The sequence below is a fragment of the Pocillopora verrucosa genome, chromosome 9 (genome assembly GCF_036669915.1).
Source record: "Pocillopora verrucosa isolate sample1 chromosome 9, ASM3666991v2, whole genome shotgun sequence".
Taxonomy (NCBI): Eukaryota; Metazoa; Cnidaria; class Anthozoa; order Scleractinia; family Pocilloporidae; genus Pocillopora; species Pocillopora verrucosa.
The window spans coordinates 2,314,530-2,334,717 of NC_089320.1; the positions used below are offsets into that span (position 1 = coordinate 2,314,530).

The 20,188-nt window shown below is 37.8% G+C and overlaps 1 protein-coding gene and 2 pseudogenes across 4 annotated transcripts; 1 reads left to right on the forward strand and 2 right to left on the reverse strand.

Annotated features, from left to right (window-relative positions):
- Nucleotides 1-4,150: 4,150 nt before the first annotated feature.
- Nucleotides 4,151-5,864, reverse strand: LOC136283578 (roundabout homolog 2-like; annotated as a pseudogene).
- Nucleotides 5,865-10,799: 4,935 nt separating this feature from the next.
- On the forward strand, nucleotides 10,800-17,612 carry LOC131791421 (uncharacterized). 4 transcript variants are annotated; one of them, XM_066172669.1, is made up of 9 exons: nucleotides 10,800-10,964; nucleotides 11,342-11,436; nucleotides 11,709-11,804; nucleotides 12,206-12,386; nucleotides 14,012-15,261; nucleotides 15,594-15,728; nucleotides 15,867-16,003; nucleotides 16,183-16,345; nucleotides 16,771-17,612. In XM_066172669.1, exons 2-9 carry the CDS (start codon nucleotides 11,355-11,357, stop codon nucleotides 16,956-16,958), a joined length of 2,232 nt encoding a protein of 743 aa, XP_066028766.1. In that variant the 5' UTR covers nucleotides 10,800-10,964; nucleotides 11,342-11,354; the 3' UTR covers nucleotides 16,959-17,612. The 4 variants fall into 4 exon arrangements, with proteins under 4 accessions (XP_066028766.1, XP_066028769.1, XP_066028767.1 ...); XM_066172670.1 differs by lacking the exon at nucleotides 10,800-10,964 and adding an exon at nucleotides 11,048-11,250; XM_066172671.1 differs by lacking the exon at nucleotides 10,800-10,964 and adding an exon at nucleotides 11,048-11,223.
- A 147-nt stretch (nucleotides 17,613-17,759) lies between these two features.
- Nucleotides 17,760-18,596, reverse strand: LOC136283597 (contactin-associated protein-like 2; annotated as a pseudogene).
- Between the last annotated feature and the right edge of the window lie 1,592 nt (nucleotides 18,597-20,188).

Sequence of the window (20,188 nt, forward strand, 5' to 3'; positions counted from 1 at the left end):
TGATTTTTAATCCGGCCAAATCGCAAAAGTTACCCTATTGGAGCCACACTATCGTGAGTGAGTATTTCAAATAAAGTGTTTAAAAAAAGAGAAAAGAAAGGTTTTAAAAAATTGATGTAATAAAATGTACGCCAATGAATATGGAAGCAATCTTCGCAGTTATAAGCACTACTTCCCGTTCAGGCCTGAATTATATCCAGGTCTTATTTTTCACTTCTGCTTAAGTAGTTTTCGTAATTGCGAAGATCGCTTTCATATTCATTTCTGTATCTGCAGTTCGCATGTATTATTTCCATATATTCATGGTCAAAAGTTACGCCAGGTGGCTTTAATACTCACCTAGCTCTTTACCGCTGCAAATAGCAACCAGAAATGAAAAGAGTAACAATCCTGACCATTTCATCGCTAACTTGTCTGTTTTCTTTGTTACTTTACGAGCGAGATGGCGAATGAAAGAGTAACGTCTACTTTCCGTTTAAAATACGGCTGCTTACCCAAGTGTGTGTTTTGCCACAAAATAAGTAAGTTTAAATTTTTAATGAACAGTATTGGACCAACAATAGGCGATGTCAGAACAGTTACATACTTAAATTTGATACGGCAAAACTTTGAAGCCGGATGAAAGAATTTACATATCGATTACCAAAGATTTTCCTATTTCTCAAAACTGTAGACCGTTTCTCTCTAGGTCGCTGTGATGATATTAACTTAATTAATCTTTACAATTGAAATTGCTTCCCCCTTCTTTATAATTTAAAGAAAAATCTTTTAGGTTGTGTTGCTTCTGAACACTCAGCAGGTGCCACAATTGGTTACAATTTGATTTCATCTTCAGTTCCTCTTCAGACAAGTGAGGATTTCCGTTTACCAAAGTTATGCACGCTCTAAAGATAAGAGAAGAAAATTATATCCCTTCGCTTCAAAAGGAATCAATTTTTTTTCTGAAAAAAGCAGAGATTTAAAGCGTAGGGGAAGTTGCCAAACTCAGACATCAACAAGAGTAGAAAGACTTAATTACGTCAAACTGTTTGCAAAGAGAAGCTGATTATCATATTTCGAGCGCTTCAGGCCTTAATTCCTATTGTTGAGCAGAATTTTGATGATATCAAATGCATTGAGCGTTGATATTTTTATCATGTATGATCTACCTTTGAATAAAAAGGAAAATGTAAGAAACTAAAATGTAGGGAATTCAAATTTGGTTACCTTTTCCCGTCAACGAGGCTTCAGTACCTGCAGTTAGTCTGATAAAGACTAATTAGGTCAAGATAAACAAACCCTCCATACACTGAAAAGGAGAAAATATTATGTGTTGACACCCCTACAAACAGGTGTACCACTTTTTGGGTGATTCTTAACTATGTAATATCGTATTCCTGCTTAAGAAAGTCAATAAGTTTGTCTTGTTGAAGAACAACATTGAAATTTCCTTGTTGGTGAGTTTAAATATATAATTAGGTATTTGATGCAGTGCCTCTCTAATAATTGTAACAGATTGCAAAACTCGCTGACAGGTTGATTATTGGTCGTCATCGTCTGTAGGTTCTCTTTGATTTCAGCAGTGCATCGTCATCGTTAGCAGAATGCTTCACATCTACTGGAGCTTGTTTTATAGCGATCGAAGAAAAACTGATTACAAAACAGCTTTCGAACTATATTTCATGGAGATTGTGACGAGTTTGGCATTCAAGATCGACATGATTATGGCGGATTTGTGAGTTTGGACACTAGTGGCTGATTTGTGATTTTGGACCCTATTGGGCGATTTGAGATTATGGACACTGATGGCCGATTTGTGATTTTGGACCCTAGTGGCCGATTAGTGATTCTGGATGCCGGTGGACTATTTATGATTTTGGAGAATAATGGCCGATTTGTGATTTTAGAGCCTAGTGGCCGATTAGTGATTTTGGACTCCAGTGGACTATTTGTGATTTTTAACTCTGGTGGACTATTTGTGATTTTGGACGTTTAAGTCTAATTTGTGATATTAAACAATAGTAGCCGGTAAAAAAATTTTCCATCTTAGTGGCCAATTTGGGTCTTTGGACCCTAGTGTCCAATTTGTTATTTTTGGACACTAATTGACGATTTGTGAGGGAGCAAAGATCTCATTTAGTTTTCCTGTTGGACTGATTCTGAGTTTCAAACTCTTTGCTTTGGGAGACACCAGCTTTTATATCATCAGAATTCGAAAGGTGAACACAATATATACTATCCTTTTGTAATCAAAGGGCATCAAAAGCTAACTGTCTGTTCGCGATTCGCTTATTCAACTGTTTGTTCGACAGCTTGCATGACCTACAGAACACCGCAAGGAAATCTGAATTTTAAAAGCAGGGCTAATCTTACTTTAATTATTTCAGAGAGCCAGACAAGTGACCAAGCAACAGCAAAGCTCTAACTTGGCTTTGATCTACTGGCCTCAGTGATGGGTGTCACGTGGGTTTTTGGGATTGGTGCTGGCCTACAGGCTCTTTCATTCCTGTGGTACCCTTACGTTGTTCTAAACAGTCTTCAAAGTAAGTGTCCTTCAACGTAACAAAGCAGGTTTGGGCCAGAGAAAGATTGGAACGTTTTCTTCACTGGAATCACCAGAAACAAGTTTTCCGATGCAGTAGCTGACCTTAAATTAGAGAAAACAGTCTCACTGTAATAATTGTTGGTTGATCACATTAAATAGTTCCTATGGCAATGAAACTAAAATCTGTCATAAGCAAGAACTACTGGACAGAATAAATAAAAAGTAGTGAACTTTTTTCAAAAGTTCTAAAGTTTTAAATTTTAGGGTTAACTACCTCAGCATATAACCAAGAAAAATGTACGGATTTGTTGCCAACAAGACTGCTAGGCTTAATGCCAGCCCAGAAAAAGGTGTTGAAATTTCTACCAAATAAAATGTTGATGAATTAAGGAGCAAAAATTGGTCTCGATTAACGCAACGAAGAGATCATTTTCTTCAAAATAAGAATCTGCAATATATTCAGGTTTTCAATAATTTCAAAATTTACTAAATGGAAGCCCTTTGGACAGTTTTTTGCACCAACGAGGCGCTACGCGCATCGATAGCTATAACCAATCTCGAATGAATAATTTTCTTATTAGATTTCATAAGATCCTGAATGTTTCGATATTTACAGCCATTCTTCGGCGCCGTAACAGTTGGTGCTATGCATTTCCTGATAATCTGCTTACAGAGAACCAATCAGAACACCAGAAATACAATATTTAGAACTAAAACTTTGAGAACTAAAAAATTATTAAAAACTTTATGAAATTAATTTACATGAGGAGAGTGCGTAAGCATTTGATTGTTTAAAAGTGATTTAAAAAGTGAACGCTTACAAATTTTTAGCGTTACTACTCCGTTTTAGGTGCACATTTAGCATGTTCCATTTCTTGACTGCTCTTACAAAGAATGTCCGACCACCTTCGTTTTTCTTTTTCGTTGTATTATAATAACATTCTTATGACCCCCTCATTGGCAGTCGATTTGACAGTCAATTCTATAATACCCCCTTTATTCTCTATTGTCAACGACAACTCATCCCTTCTTTCCCCCTAAACGTCATGTGATTCCTCCTATAATAAATCTAGGGACTGGACCCTAAGATGTATTGATTTATGTGTGATTCTATTAACGACAATGAAATCAATCGGAAACACCAGTGAAAGAAAGGGAAAAAAAATAAAACATTTTATCTGAAAGCGTTTTTCCTCAAGAAGGCTTGAAGATGGTCAAAACAATTACCTGATGGCTGAGCATTTTTCAAAAAAAGGAAGATAACATTCACTTAAATATCATTTAAAGACTTTATGAAATTTCTATTGAACGACATTTTGCAGTCCTGACAAAATGCAACAGTAAAAAAGCAGTTGGAAAATTGTATCTATACTTTTTAGTACTGATTTAGTACATTTTATCTGAAAGCGTTTTTCTCAGTGAGTATACAATTTTTTTTTTTATTCTTAATTTTCATGATCGTAACTCAAGAAGGCTTGAAAATGGTCATGACAATTACCTGGCGCTTAAGTATCTTTCGAAAAAAAAAGATTACATTTACGAAAATAGCATTTGAAAAGTTTATGAAAGTTCTATTGCACGACATTTTGTCGTCCTGATATAATACAACAGTGAAATACAGTTGGAAAGTTGTATCTATACTTTTTAGTAATGATTTAGTGTTAAAAATCCAGTATAGTAAATTAAGCTTAGCTTATTTGCATGCAGAGAACATTTTTTTCCTAATTTTTTTTTTGTCAAGCGACAGAACATTCGGGAGGTTAATTCAATACGACTTTCTTTTAGAAGAAGATATTGCTCTGGTGATGACGACAGTCTTCGGAAGAAAACAACGCTATTGTTTTTCAGATAAACAAACCTCTTAATTTCTTTTCATCATGATTTTTTTTAACTATTTGCCTATGACTCCATATTCTCCTCTCCTTCCCCTCAGCCACCGTATCTGCTCTTTAGTAACGGCAAAATTTCAATGTTAACGATATACAGTGGCCGATTATATCTGCACAAAATTCGTCTTAAGCCATACACTAAAATCACCGGCTTCTGAAACCATTGTTCACTGACTCAGTGACGATTGCAATGTATTGCGTTATCTTACTGTGATGCCCTACGTCATCACAGTAAGGACATTTCTATCCCTGAATTGCACTGTGATATCACGTTCCAGTTTAAAAGAGAAACAAACTAATTGTATATGTGTTTAATAACATACTGACTGTATAGCCGAATTAAGTTTCCCAATGCACAGCTTAATTAATGATGGAATCATTTGATGCTAGGGGAGACTGGATTAGAGAGCTCTTCTATTGTGCGTCACATAACCAAAAATCAAATGAGTCAACAATCAAAAAGAAAAGAGGAGGAAAACATAATGACAAAAATAATGAGTACTGTGTATAAGTGATTCGTCATTGGCGCACGATCTAGTTAAACTACATGTGCAGCCACCAGTTGTTAAGTTCGCTCCCCCCTTCATGTTCTGGCCGTCACGTGAAACTCACCATGAATATCCATCTTTAATTAAAGTGGCGTGGAAACACTCGTATTTGATGAACTGTCGACAGTTATCAGAGGCCTCCGTCAGAGCTTTTAACTGAGATATGATGGCAGATCTATAATGAACATCAACGAAATATTCACCGCGCTTTTCGTATCCTATCACCTGCGATCTATTTTCACTGTCGTGACCGACGACTGTCACTCCAACGCCTCCTTTGTCAGTCATGTTACAGTATACAGGAAATGGATCCTCGCCAAGAACACCGTCAGGATCGATGAGGTAATCACCACTGATGTCGCTGATGTTTGTCTTTACTTTGCTGCAGGTTTCAGGGTATTTGATATGAACGGTGACACTTGTTTTACTTGAGCTGAATGCATCAGCCACATTGCAAGTGTAGGAACCAGAATGAGATATGTTAGCAGATAAAATGGTCAAAACATTCAAGGATTCAACAGTCGCTCCTGAAGGTAAGGAAAAAGTTCCATCATACATCCATAGTATGGCTGGCTTCAGGTCGCTTGAAGCAGAGCAACGCAGAATGACAGCTTCATGCGCCATCACTGTCATATTTGACGGAGGCCTGATGACAAATTTTAGAGATGAAAAGACACGAAGGAGAACTGACCATGATTTGGTACCCCAGGGGTTTGTCGCAGTACACACATTGGAGCCGTTGTCTTGTGTAGTGACATTTTTTATAGTGAGATTTCCTTCAATAACAATGGTCCTCGCGCTAGAAAGAATTCCATCAGGCTTTTTCCATATGATCCTGTCTGGTTTAGGATTAGCTGTCACGTCACACATTACAGTAACGTCCTACCCTCCACAGTTTCAATTACGTCGGGAACAACTTGCAACAAAGGCGGTCCTAGAACACCAAAATGATAAGCCATGGGAATAACGTAAATAATCTCACTACTGTATCGATCAAGACCATTGTTTACTTTATTCAAGATCTGATAGTAACCACCGTTCTTAGGCGACGACTTTTCTGCAGTCAGCTCCATTTTAAGCTAGACCTGTCACCAGTCGATCACTATGGGCAAAAGGTCAAGAGAGGTCGTCTGCAGGAACTCCTTGTCCATCTCAGCAATTAAAGATCACAAAAGCCATTTAAGACCTCACATATAATCATGTGGTATAGCTTTCTCCCTCACTCCCCTATTTTCCTTCTGTTACCTAGAAAAATTTCTCATTTATTTTAATTGAAAGATCGTCCAAATTTAACGACTTCTCAAAGAGAAATGCACGATCATTGTCAATGACCAATCAAATCAACATACCTTCAGTGCAGTTTTTTCCCAGTAATCCATTTGCGCAAACACAGCGATAACCCTTCCTGGTGAAGCCAGTTTAGCATCGCTTTTTCGATGGACAAAGCGTATTAGAACAGCGGTTCTGTGAAGATATAAAGATATTTATAGAATTTTTTGGTCTGGTACCCTTCCCTTTCCCTTCTTCCATGCCCATCGAATTCATCCATACCGATCCACCTATTTGTTTATTAATTAATTTTAAGATGCACGCATACATCCATCAATCTATAAATGTACGAATATACACATGCATTTACGCAGTCATGCCTTCATCCATCCAATGAATTTAAAATATATCGTTTTATCTTCGAAAACTTCATGGAATTACGTGTGAGAATAAGTCAACTCATTTTCACTGATTTGTAAATAGCCCCTTCTTTGTACCTTAGATCCTGTTGATTATTTTCGTCATCTGAATCACTCAATTCGCACAAAAGTTTTCCATACTGTTGTGGTTCTAGATTGTAGGAAACACAATCAGCTTCCAGGAAGCATTTCACTTCACATGCGCTGGCTGTCTCAATTTCCACCATTTTGAAAACGTGTTTCTCGAGGATAAAGTCCTGCTTTGCAGGGTTACACTCTACTAGCCGACAGTTTTCTTAACATTAAGCAAAATGAAAGTATAGTTTATGTCTACGTAGAAGAGCAACCTATTTCTAAATTAACCTGTTTGTTGTATGCACGCTTCAAAACCGTTCGTTTCATGAAACTTTCTGTTAATAAAGTTCTAACCATCACTTTCGTCTTGATATTGTGATAATGGATGATCACTTGTTCCGAAAAAACGTTGTTGCAATTCAGTAAGGTAAATGACAGAAACTATGTTTTTAGCGATTTTGATCGATGATTTTTAATCCGGCCAAATCGCCGAAGTTACCCTATTGAAGCCAGCACTAGCGTGAATGAGCATTTAAATTAAGAGTTCTAAGGAAAAGAAAAGAATGGTTTTGAAAAAATTGATTTAATAAAATTTACGCCAATGAATATGCAAGCGATCTTCGCGGTTATGAGCACTACTTCCCGTACAGGCCTGAATTATTTTCAGGCCTTATTTTTACTACTGCTTATGTAGTTTTCATAACTGAAGAGCGCTTCCATATTCATTTCTACATCCGCAGTTCATATAAATGATTTTCATACATTTATAGTCAAAAGTTACGCCAGGTGGATTTAATACTTACTTTGCTCTTTACCGTTGCAAATTCCAACCAGAAATGAAAATATTAAGAATCCTGATGATTTCATCGCTAACTTGTCTGTTTTCTTTGTTACTTTACGAGCGAGATGGCGAATGAAAGAGTAACGTCTACTTTCCGTTCAGAATACGGCTGCTTACCTCAGTGTGTGTTTTGCGACAAATAACTAAGTTTAAATTTTTAATGGAACAGTATTGGAAAAACACAAGGGGTGGTATAGTGGCTATATTAAATATAATACTGAAAAAAGTGTTTATATATCGATTTACAGAGACTTTAATATTTCTCGAAACTGCAGACCGTTTTCCCTCTCAACTTCATTTCCTCTTCAGACAAGTGCTACACGGGGATTTCCGTTTACAAAAGTTATATAGTTTCTTAAGGTAAGAGATGAAAATTGTTTACCTCCACTTTAAAGGGAATTTATTTATTTTTTCTGAAAAAGAAAGGGATTTTAAGTTTAATGGAAGTTACTCACCTGAGACATCAACAAGACTGGAAAGAATCAATTACGTCAAACTGTTTGCAAAGAGAAGCTGATTATCATACTTTCCTTGCTTCAGGCTTTAATTGCTATTTTTTAGCAGAATTTCAATGAACTTTGGTGCTTATTAAATGCATTGCGTGTTGATATTTTCATCACGTACGAGTTATCTTTCAATAAAAAAGAAAAAGTTCGAAAATAAACCCTAAGGAAATCAAATTTGGTTACCAGTTCTTGTCAACAGGACTTCAGCACCTGTTCTTAGTCTAGTTAAGATACAAGATAAAGATAAATACACCCTCCCTACACTGAAAAGAAGAAAATACGAAATATTTGTTGATACCCATATTACAAACAGGTATACCAATATTTTGGATGATTCTAAATTATATAATATCGTATTCCTGCTTAAGAAAGTCAACAAGTCTGTCATGTTGAAGGACAACATTGGAATTTCCCATTTGGTAAGCTTAGATGTAATTATATTGGTGACGAAATGGGGTAAAACATTTTATTTTAGACCGCACATATCCGTGCAGTGCCTCTTTAATGATTATAATAGATAGTATAACTCGCTGACAGGTTGATTAGTGGTCGTTATTGTCTGTAGGTTCTCTTTCATTTCAGTGATCCATCGTCATCGTTAAGAGAATGCTTCGCATCTAGGCTTTTTTTATGGCGATCGAAGAAAACAAATACACAACAGCTTTCGAACTTTTTCTCATGAGAAATTGTGACGATTTTGGTATTCTAGACCGACAGAAAACTTTTGTTAAACTTTTTGTATTAGTTCGTGATAAATTTCTCTAAAACACTAAAAGAAAGAAAAAAAAAATTTTGAACATGGTTATAATTCAGATGTCTACATAAATGCTTCCTTTGCCAAAGATATAAAGATTTCAGCGTAGATTTCTTTCCCAAAGTGATCAGTTCGTGTGGTTGTTTCGATGTGTCGTGTTAAGGATGAACAATTAACAGGCGCCACATTGGTTAATAAATGGACGACACATTGTTTTATATCTAAAAATGCGTGGCTCGTTGAAAAAAGAAAAGTGAGAGAGGACCTGAGCGCGACGTCAACACGACGTCAAAACAATTACTTGATGGTTGAGCATCTTTCGAAAAAAGAAAGATTACATTCAATAATATTTGAAAAGTCTGTGAAAGTTCAATCGAACGACATTTTGCAGTCCTGATATCATGCAACAGTAAAAATATATTTGGAAAATTGTATTCAAACTTTTTAGCACTGATTCAGTGTTAAAAATCCAGTACAGTATTTAAAAATGCAATGTAGACTTAACTTATTTTCATGCAGAGAACACCTTTTTAAATATATTTTTTATCGAGCGAAAGAACATTCGGGAGGAAAGTTCAATGCGACTTTTTCAAGGTTTTTCAACCTTCGAGTTATGCAGAGGGTGATTTACTTGTTCTGTTCTAAACCGATATTCAAAAGACGTTGTGAATACGGGGGATCCTTTGGCAGAAGACGCTATTGCTCTAGTAATGAGGACAATCTTCGGATGAAAACAGCGCCATTGGTTTTTACAGATAAACAAACCTCTTAATTTCTTTTGATCATGATTTTTTTAACGAATTGCCAGTAACTCCATATTCCCCTCTCCCTCTCCCCAGCCTCCGTATCTGCTCTTTACTTACGGCAAAATGTCAGTGTTAACGATACACAATGGCCGCTTGATCGCATATTCATAACTACCGAAGGAAAAAACTTGCAATTGATCAGATCTTGGACCTTGAAACAGCAGTAAATTTTTTACCAGCCTGTGTCAAAGAAACATTTTTTTGCTTTGATCTTTGTTCTGATTTTGAGTCTTCCGGCCCTCGGTAAAAGGTAAAACTCACTGTTTCTCTTGACGTCAAATATTAAACGCTTAATATGTGTTATGTTATCCGACGGCGTGGTGCCAGTATCAAATGAGAAATACGAGAAATGGCGACGGCAGTCTATAAATATGAAGGTTGCCTTCATAGTGTTAACAGGCCGTTGCCAAGCAACATGCTTTAATATCGCTTATTAGATTCCTGCTTCATTCCTTTCACCGACACTGATAGCTAAGGAACGAAATATGTTTCAACTTGCAAGGAAGCACTTGGCACAGCAGTTTTTATTCGACCCGGCTTCTGTCTCAGCCAACTCAAAACTCTATGCATGTCATAGTTATGGATTCTTCTTCCTGCGGACGATTTTCGCTGAGGAGTGATTACCGACGAGGTGCCATCAGAAGATTTCAAGAAGATAGTCTATGGAAATAAAAATATTTTCATGAATACTGATGACATGTTGCCGCTAATAACAAATACTTTAATATCGCCTATTGGATAGGTACGTGATACCTCAGAAAAATAGACAACACCTGCTGAAACAGCAGTTTTAATTACTCAAATGGGCTACTGTCTGAGTTAACGATAGTTTTGACACATAATATTTCTGTAAGTGGGTCCTATTTGCTTTTGACGAATTTCTCTCTGCGGGTCTTATCTACTTTTATACTCTCTCTAGCGACTCGCTAAAGTCTTTAGTTTTCCTCCCTTTTTTTTGGGAATAAAGGAAGCAAGTATTCACAAAGAGAATACTACTATTTTTGTTTTGTTTCGTTTTGTTTTGTTTTGTTTCTTTTTTCATCGCCAAGGAACAAGATGCAGGTGTTTAGTGACCATTGAAAATATAACAATTTTGATGATAATTTTGATGAATAAAAGATGATTCATGCTCTCTAAAAGCATTGAAAAATAGAATGCAAACCATTTTTAGACACTGGTGCACGCGAATGAAACTTAAAGGTTCAACATCACCCTATATTTATTGAAGAAAAAAATATATGTTCATGGTTTACCCACCAACTGACTGATCGAAACGTCTCTACAACAAGAAAAAGACGGGAGACTGCAACACGGCAAAAATATCCTAATTAAAGTAGGTACTTCCTATAAGCATAATGAGGACTAAACATTAAATCATATATATAGCCTTACATGTTTTTATAGAAAATAACACGCATTGAGCAGGAGTGGTAAAACTAGAAAAAAACAATTTTAGTGCTAAGATTTGAGCGAATCGAGAAATTTAAATTAGTTTGACTTTGAGGGTGTTGGAGTTCACCGGGTTCGAATACGCTGATGGAAAATTGATTACAAAATGGGTTCAAAGCAAATCGGATCTTATTCGAGTTAACGTGGGTCCAAGTTAACCGAGTAGCTAGGTTCTATGCTTTTTCTGCTTAACAACAGATTTTATTTCGCCAAAAATCATTGTTTACTCCGACTATCTCAATACCAGAATTCGTTTTTCAGGTTCATCCATAGAATGTTTTTATTGCTTGTCTTCTGGTGCCTACAAATCGTATTTTTATTCAATACGTTAACGGTTATCTCGGGAAAGATAACAGGTAGGTCTAATGCCTTCGTTAGATTGTTGTTTCCAGTTTAACTTCCTTCTATGCAGCCCCTTTAACTTCCTTCAATGCGATACATGATGTTCTATCCGCTAAAGAAATCACTTAATATGTTCTATTCCTTTATGAATATATATATTCCTTATAAAGGAAATGATGTAAAGGCCGTTCAGGAGAAAAATAAGTCCTGTGCACAGATTTCATTATCACTGAAGGTTCTTATTTTAAAATTCAACTGTCCTAGCAGATAGCTTTTTTTCGTTTAGATGCAGATAAAAGCACGAGCGCTAAAATGGCTTTGGAATCCTTCCTCTTGAGAACTTTAAGACCTGACTTCGGCTCACGTCTTGCGTTCATCAATGGTATGTTTAAGAGATCTACTCCTGCATTTCTAGGAGATATACATATTAGCAATTTAACTAAAATCCGAGAATGAGCAGAGTTGTAAAACCCTGCAGTGTCCCTGGCAGAGGTAGCACATTAAGTGAAATTAAAATTCTTTTTTCTTTTTTTTTTCAATGATACAGTATTTTCATACAATGTGACGTTATACATGCTTTTACGTGTAAATTTACTGAGTAGTTATTGTATTTCTTAAAAACGATCGAACCTTGCAGAGAAAGAATGCAGTAGGAAGCTTTCAATATTAACAGCTGGAATTTCAAATGGAAATATCAGTTGCTGCTTCCTTTGATTTCGATTTCAGCCTAAGCTTTGGGGATTTTTGTATAGAATCTCACCTCTATATTTTCTCATTCCTCAGAGTCGCAGTGGAAGGAGCAGATCGAGACACTTGTGAAGCCCCTAACGACCAATCAAATGGAAAAATTAAGTTGCAGAAGGCGGTGTGGAAGGAAACGAAGGCGTCATGATTCTAATGAGGGTTGCTTTTGTGGTGAATTTTGTAAAAGCTTTGGTGATTGCTGTTTTGACTTCGATGAATTGTGAGTATTTGTTTCCCACACAGTTCAAGATCGAATATATCTTATACAGATGTTTTTAATCTTTTCGAATATCTTCAAATAATAACCACTTTAAGATAAATCCAAGTAAGACTTTCTTTTCTCACGACTCACTAGCTATATTTAACTTTTCTTTTTGACACTGTGATATCACTTCAGCTTGATCCTAATTTGCTGTTGTTCAAGCATCTGCCTTGACGCGGAGTTCCCAATTCTGACAGTGTCTTCTACGAGTCGATTCATTCCACTTTTTATAGTCCCTGTGACCCATGTGGTTGGTCCTGTGGTTAATCCTAAAGACGTTGACACACCTAGCGGTTTTATACGACGATCGCAGCGATTGGCGAAAATCGCCAGGTGTGCCCAGTACGGCGATTGCGATTTTCGCCGATCGCCGCGATTGGCGTTTAAAATTGCCGATATCTGATCTACCAGATATCGGCGATTAAATTCGCCGGCATTCGCCAAATCTGCCCGTTCCCGCGATTTCCTCTCCTTTCTACGGCGAGTCGCCGGTAAAATTAACCAATCAAGTTGGGCGGTATTATGACAATGACTTTTCAAAATGGCGGAAGGCATCGACAATTGTTTCTGAACCGAAGAAAAAGAAACCAATTTGATCATACCGTGGTCAGAAAAGCCATGCTTATTTGATGTACTGCCCAGTGGCTACAGTAATCGTCTCAAGAAAGACTCTGCGTTTCAATAAATCCACGTCTTCGACCATATATTTCTATTATCCCACTTTTCAGAACGCTTCCTGGAGCGCTTTAGTTGCAAAATAATGGCAGCAGCCAACAATTTTTTCGGCGTCGCTTTTGTCACTTCCTTTGTTTACATTGGTTCGCACAACTTTTATACGTCACCCGATGGAACCTGGGATCAAGGCTGAAATGCCACATTGTCTGCAAAATATGTCCCAGCGATCTGTGGCGAAAATGGCTAACGATTTTCGACGGCGATCGAATTCGCCGCGATCGGCGTATAAAATCGCCGGGTGTGTCGCCGGCTTTAAGCAAGAGATTATAAACTGTTTATAATCTCCTGCCCTCAAGTAATTACTACCACTATAGCGGTCGTGCTTGGGTCGTCTAATGACCATGCCTTGGAACTTTCCCAAAGTTCTGGTTTTGGCTCTCGCCTTCGAAGCTTGACTAGTTAATTTGAAACATTAAGTACATTGGGGTCGTTCGCGAGAACACCGTAAAAGGGCTCCAGTAAGTGTTCTTATTGAAGGTTCCTAATCTTCTGAGGTCAGTCACCACACATACCCAATCATGGCCTACTCATCGAGCTTATAAAAGAGTCCACCAGATATCGCTGATTTTCTTTTGAAAGGGGACTCAATGATTAACAGATGTTGGCGTTCCTCAAACTGTACCAAAATTGTAGTATTGAATGAAAATTTGTTCAGTCAAGGACATAAAGGGAAAAGAACAATTTAAAAGTGCAGTTTAGATTCACCGTAACGCCTTACACGAAACCTGGTTTCAACTAGCAGCTCTTACCCTTTCCCACCTCTCATTGCCCCGTTCTACCGTTTTTAAGGGCCTATGTACCAAAGAACATCGATGACCCGTTTTTTTTCCTTTGTTGTTTTTAAACAGGTGTATAGTACCTCAAGTATCGATGGAAACATGTGTCAGAGAATATAACTATTGGTTCCCGGATCGGTTGATTGGTCGCGCAGTTTGGAGCTCATGCCCGAAGAACTTTACAGATGAGAATACAAAGCAAAAATGTCAAGGCAACGATGAAGATGAGATTGGTTTGAACCCTGTGCCAGTGTACGACAAATACAGTAACGTGACATACAAAAATATTTTCTGCGCCAGGTGCAATGGAGCATTGCACACAGCATACTGGGAAGTCAGTTTCGAGTGTTTTAAGTGGTTCGATGTTTCCAACCTTAGTCTAAGCAAAGACTTGAGACTTTTGCAAGATCGGTGTTTTCTTCAGAAAAGGCCAGTTGATTATTCCTTGAAAAGATGCATCCCATGGCTTCGGCTTCCGATCAAAAGCGATCCAACGATGGGTAATACCCTTTGCAAAGCAGAATGTCTGAGTTACGCTCTCTTAGTAGTCTCCAGGAGTAAACGGAAATTGTTTCGCAACCCTCATTGTGCCTTTTGCAATGGAACTGAGCTCAGTGATATAGATTTTTTGGTGCAAGATGACAACACTCCTGAGACAGATTACTTCATTCCACCCCCTGCCCTAACAATTCTGTTTGAATTTACCTCCACATCTAAGTTTTGTATCAAAACAGTAGACCAACACAAAAGATCAGAAGATCATCCTACTACCTGTCTACACGATGAAGCGTATGACTCTGTATATCGAAACGAAATCAAAACATGTAAACTTAACTGCACCTTTGTAGCGTACAACAAAACGGATTATGAACTCGTTCCCAATGATCTCGTATTTTTGAAGGCCCATGGGAAATATTACAGTAACGTTTCTTATAAGATTTGTGGTGAAAAATTGTTACTGTGCGTTAATTTTTCAAAAACTTCCCCTGGAACTAGAAGTATTTCATTTGAGCACAAAGAAAACTATAAATTTCTTCAGCTTTTCAGCTTTATTGGGGCAGTCGTGTCCATCGTTTCTCTGGTTTTATTGTTAGTGACTTACGTCTTATTTGTTGAGCTCCGTAACTTACCAGGGAAAATCATGTTAAACTTGGTGATCTCTTTGTTGCTGTATGAAAGTGTATTCCTCTCAGCTGGCAAAAATGACGATCAGTTGATCTGCCTTGTGGTCGCCGCTCTTTTTCACCTCTTCGCCCTTTCTTCCTTCACGTGGATGAACGTTATGGCATATGATGTGCATCGCGCTTTCGCAAAAGTCTCGGGTAAGTTGACATTGTTAATTTAGTGATTTAGGGTCGTTATCAATCTAGAACTTACGTCATTTCCTTTAAATCTTAGAAATCTCTTTGTTTCAGTAAAATCATATTAGATATTGTTGATTATGGTGAATCTACTTGTCAAGAAGTATAAACGTCTGTATCGCAGTTTAGTAACTTCCAGTTTTGATCAAAATCTCGACTGCATACTGCTTTATTCATGGTTCAGTTCAATTGATTTGAGGACTTGAGGAGACAGTTCCCATAGAATCCATGTTAAAAAAAGTACTTGAGAGGACGATTATTAAGTATGAGTTGCTCATTATCATTCCAATTAGATCCGGCGGCAAACCGACAAGAGGACTCCAATAAACGTTTGATGTGTTACTCCCTGTACGCCTGGGGAGGTCCTGCTATTGTAGTCCTTTCCTGTGTTACGGTTGATCAGCTTAGGGAAGGAGCGATTGGATATGGTAAGTGCCTAACATAAAAAGGTGTATTCAGTGTTTGTCATTGAACCATGAGAAAAGCATAGATTACTCTAACTTCGGGTGAGTGATGTTGATATTGCAAAATACCTCAACTAATACCATGTGTTGCTGACTAAACAGGCCTTGGAAAAGAGGACTGTTTCATATCAGAGAATAGAGCAAAGATCTTCTCATTCATTTTTCCTGTTGGACTGATTCTGATTTTCAACCTCTTTGCTCTGGGACACACTAGCTTTCATATCCTCAAAACCAGAAAGGTGGGTACAATATTTCTACGTTTTTTTAAACAAAGAAAATCAGAATTCCACTGTCGCAGTGTCTGTCTTTCTGTGCTTTGCCACGTTAACCATTTGTCCGACGCCTTGCATGACCAATAGAACACCACAAGGAAATCTGAATTTTAAAACAAGGGTTATTCACATTTGTATTGTTTCAGACGGCCAGAAAAGTGACCAAGCAACAGCAAAGCTCTAAAGTGGCTTTAATCTGTGTTAAAATGGCCTCAGTGATGGGTGTGACATGGATTCTTGGGATTGCTGCGAACCTAAAGGCTCTTTCATTCCTGTGGTACCCGTATGTTGTTCTAAACAGTCTTCAAGGTAAATGTCCTTCAGCTTAACAAAGCTGGTTTGGGCCGGAGAAAGAATGGAACACTTTCTTGATTGGAAGCGCCAGAAACAATTATTCCGTTGTGGTAGCTGACCTTAAATTAGAGAAAGCCGTCTCATTGTGATAATAGTTGGTTGATCATATTAAATAGTTCCTATAGCAATGAGAGTAATATCTATCTCGATTGATGTAACGAAGCGATTACTTACTCCTAGATAAGAATCTGTAACATATTCAGATTTTCTTGCATTTCGCAGTGTTTTCCATCGAATGATTGTGATATAGCCTTTTTTCTTGGCTACGCAATTTAATATCATTTGATTGGCACCAGAACTCTATGGGAATGAATTAATACCCATGACGTCTTTTCAAGAGATTCTACTTATATCAGTTTAATTATTTGCCTTTCTCCAAGGTTTCTTCATCTTCCTGTCCTTTGCTACAACTGGGAAGGCGTTGGAGTTGTACAAAAGCAAATTTTCCAAAGTACTTAAGAAGCAAGCATCACAGGTCAGTGAAGAAAGAATGGGAAACTTGAATCCCAGGGAGCAATGCATCTGCCGCGGAGCTGAAAACCAGGAAACTAATATCAAGCAAGTTTAGCAGTGTCGCTGATTACAGAGCGTCAAATGCTTCATATGAGAAACTGTGACACATAAGCAACTTCGCCAATATTCTGGGAAAAGGAACAAAATAGTGTTAAAGACATAGGCTCGTCTAATTTGGGCCGTCCTTTTTAGGCGATCAAAGGACTTTGAATGTTCCTCATAGGTGCTATTGTTTAAGTAATTAAATCTTTCTTTTCTCGTTAAATAGAAGCTTTGGTTTAGGTGATATTTTTTGCTTGATTTAAGATTTTTAGAGTGCGGTCGTATGAGCAAGAGTGAAACTGTTTCAATAACAAACCCTCAAAGTCTAGGACATTATTACTATTGTTCTGGTGATGACGACAGTCTTAAGGAGATAACAACGCTATCGTTTTTCAGATAAACAAACCTCTTAGATTTCAGTGTTAACGATTCACAATGGCCGTTTGAATCTGCATGAAATTCGTCTTAAGCCATACATAAAAATCACCTGCGGCTTCTGAAACCATAATTCATTGACCCGGTGGTGATTGCAATTTATTGCGTAACCTTAATGTCGTGTATTGCCCTACGTCACCACAATAAGGACATTTCTATAACTGAGTTGCACTGTGATATCACGTTGCAGGTTAAAAGAGAAACAAACTAATTGTACCTGTGTTTAATTACATACTGACTCTGTTGCTGAATTAAGTCTCTCGATTTACAGTTTAATTAATGAGTGTCGCATAACCAAAAATCAAATAAGTCAACAATCAAACAGAAGAGAAATGGAAAACATAATGAGAAAAATAATGAGAACTGGGTATGACCATGCAAAAAAAACTCAAGCGCAGGAATTATGTCAAGCGACCCAGTAGTGATTGGTTATAGTTTTACATATGATTTGTTTCGATTATGGTCAGAATTTTCATGTTTTCAATTTTGTCTGCACCTAAGTCAGGCCATAGTACTCTAGTTTTCCTAAGGTATGGTATCCTTCTTCACGATATTTTGCCTTTCCCGTGTCACCAAATCTAAGCTGTTTAACGGGAAGGTGGGACTTGATGGTAAGAAAACCGCTGTCTTCCCGCCAATTTTCATCATTTTTATCAGTTACACTTCAGTGATTCGTCATCGGCGCACGATCCAGTTAAACCACATGTGCAGCCACCAGTTGCTAAGTTTGCTCCCCCCCAGTATGTCGTGTTCTGGCCGTCACGTGAAACCCACCATGAATATCCACCTTCAATTAATCCGTCAGAGCTTTTAACTGAGATATGCTGGCAGATCTGTAATGAATATCAACGAAATATTCACTGCGCTTTTCATATCCTATCACCTGCGTTCTGTATTCCATGTCGTGACCGACGACTGTCACTCCAACGCCTCCTTTGTCAGTCATGTTACGGTATACAGGAAATGGATCCTTGCCAAGAACACCGTCAGGATCGATGAGGTAATCACCACTGACGTCGCTGATGCTTGCCTTCACTTTGGTGCAGGTTTCAGGTTATTTGACATGAACAGTGACACTTGTTTGAATTAAGCTGAATGCATTAGTCGCATTGCAAGTGTAGGTACCAGAATGAGATATGTTAGCAGATGAAATGATCAAAGCATTCAAGGAGTCGACAGCCGCCCCTAAAGGTAAGGAAAAAGTTCCATCATACATCCATAGGATGGTTGGCTTCAGGTCGCTTGAAGTAGAGCAACGTAGATCGACAGCTTCATATGCCATCACTGTCACATTCGATGGAGGCTTTATGACAAACTTGAGAGCTGAATAGACACGAAGGAGACCTGACGATGATTTGGTACTGCAGGGGTTTGTCGCAGTACACACGTAAGAGCCGTTGTCTTGTGTAGTGATATTCAGTATGGTGATGTTTCCTTCACGAACAAAGGTCCTCGCGCCGGAAAGAATCCCATCAGACCTTTTCTATATGATCCCACCTGGTTTAGGATTAGCTGTTACGTTACACATTATGGTAACGTTCCTACCATCCACAGTTTCAATTATGTCGGGAATAACTTCCACCAAAGGCGGTCCTAGAATACCAAAATGATATTAAGGTATGGGAATAACGTAAATAGTCTCGTTAAAGCACCGATTATGGCCACATCTCGTTTTATAAGAGAGTTGATAAAAACCGCCATCTCAAGGTAGGAATGGTTAAACAGTAAACTCCAGTTACCAATCGACTCATTTAAAGACTATCCTCATCAACAGGTCTGGCGTAAACATGAGGTTGCAATGGGGTCCTTCATGGGAATTCACTTTTTATCCCATCAAAGAAAGTCATGTTTTGCAGGTGCCCCAGCTTCCTCCCTCTCTCCCTTCTAATTAATTTAAGTTGATTCCTCAGCAATGCACTGCGCATCCTGTATTGGGCATAAAAATCACGTTATCAGGAGAATAAGCGCGCGCATTCTGAGAACGCGGTATTATTCTTGAACCAGTACGGTGGGTGACCTATATTTTTTCTCGAATACTTTGATTGATACTTTAAAATTGGAGAAATTAAAAAAATTCATCAAAAAGAAAAAAATATAGCTGAAACCGTGCACTAAGCCCGTTACTCGATGATGCAATCATGACCTTGAAAACAACGACTCGAGGAACGTTTTGAGTCGATCTTGTTTAAAACTGGGTGTTTTTCTCCTCAGACTATATGTCAAACTTTTCCATGCGCTCGAGAGAATTTCTACCTATCAAGTTTTTTTTCTTTGGTGTTATTTTAAAACCCTTGCTTTTAGCCACCACGAAATGTACCGTGAACCGATGAAATGCCGGGAATGAATACATAAATCGGGTATGTTTAGTAAGCACACTTCAAATCGTTCGTTTTATGAAACTTTCCTTTTTATCTATAATAATCGAGACCGAAAAAATTAATTTCCATAAAGTTTTTACCGTTACTTTCGTCTTGATATTGTGATAATGGATGAACACATGTTTAGAAAAAAATCGTTGTAACAATTCATCATGGTGAAAGAAAGAAACTATGTTCTTTGCGATTTTGATCAATGATTTTTAATCCCGCAAAATCGCAGAAGTTACCCTCTTGAAGCCAGCGCTAGCGTGAGTGACTATTTAAAATGAAGTGTTCAAAAGAAAAGAGAAGAAAGGTTTTGAAAAATTTACGCCAATGAATATGCAAGCGATCTTCGCGGTAATGAGCACTACTTCCCGTGCAGGCCTGAATTATTTTCAGGTCCTATTTTTCACTACTGCTCAAGTAGTTTTCATAGCTGCGAAGATTG

Coding starts and splice junctions, on each gene's coding strand:
- LOC131791421 (XM_066172669.1), top strand. CDS start 11,355: ATGTTTTTATTGCTTGTCTTCTGGTGCCTACAAATCGTATTTTTATTC. Junction 15,262..15,593: donor CGCTTTCGCAAAAGTCTCGG/GTAAGTTGACAT, acceptor CATTCCAATTAG/ATCCGGCGGCAAACCGACAA. Junction 15,729..15,866: donor GGAAGGAGCGATTGGATATG/GTAAGTGCCTAA, acceptor CTGACTAAACAG/GCCTTGGAAAAGAGGACTGT.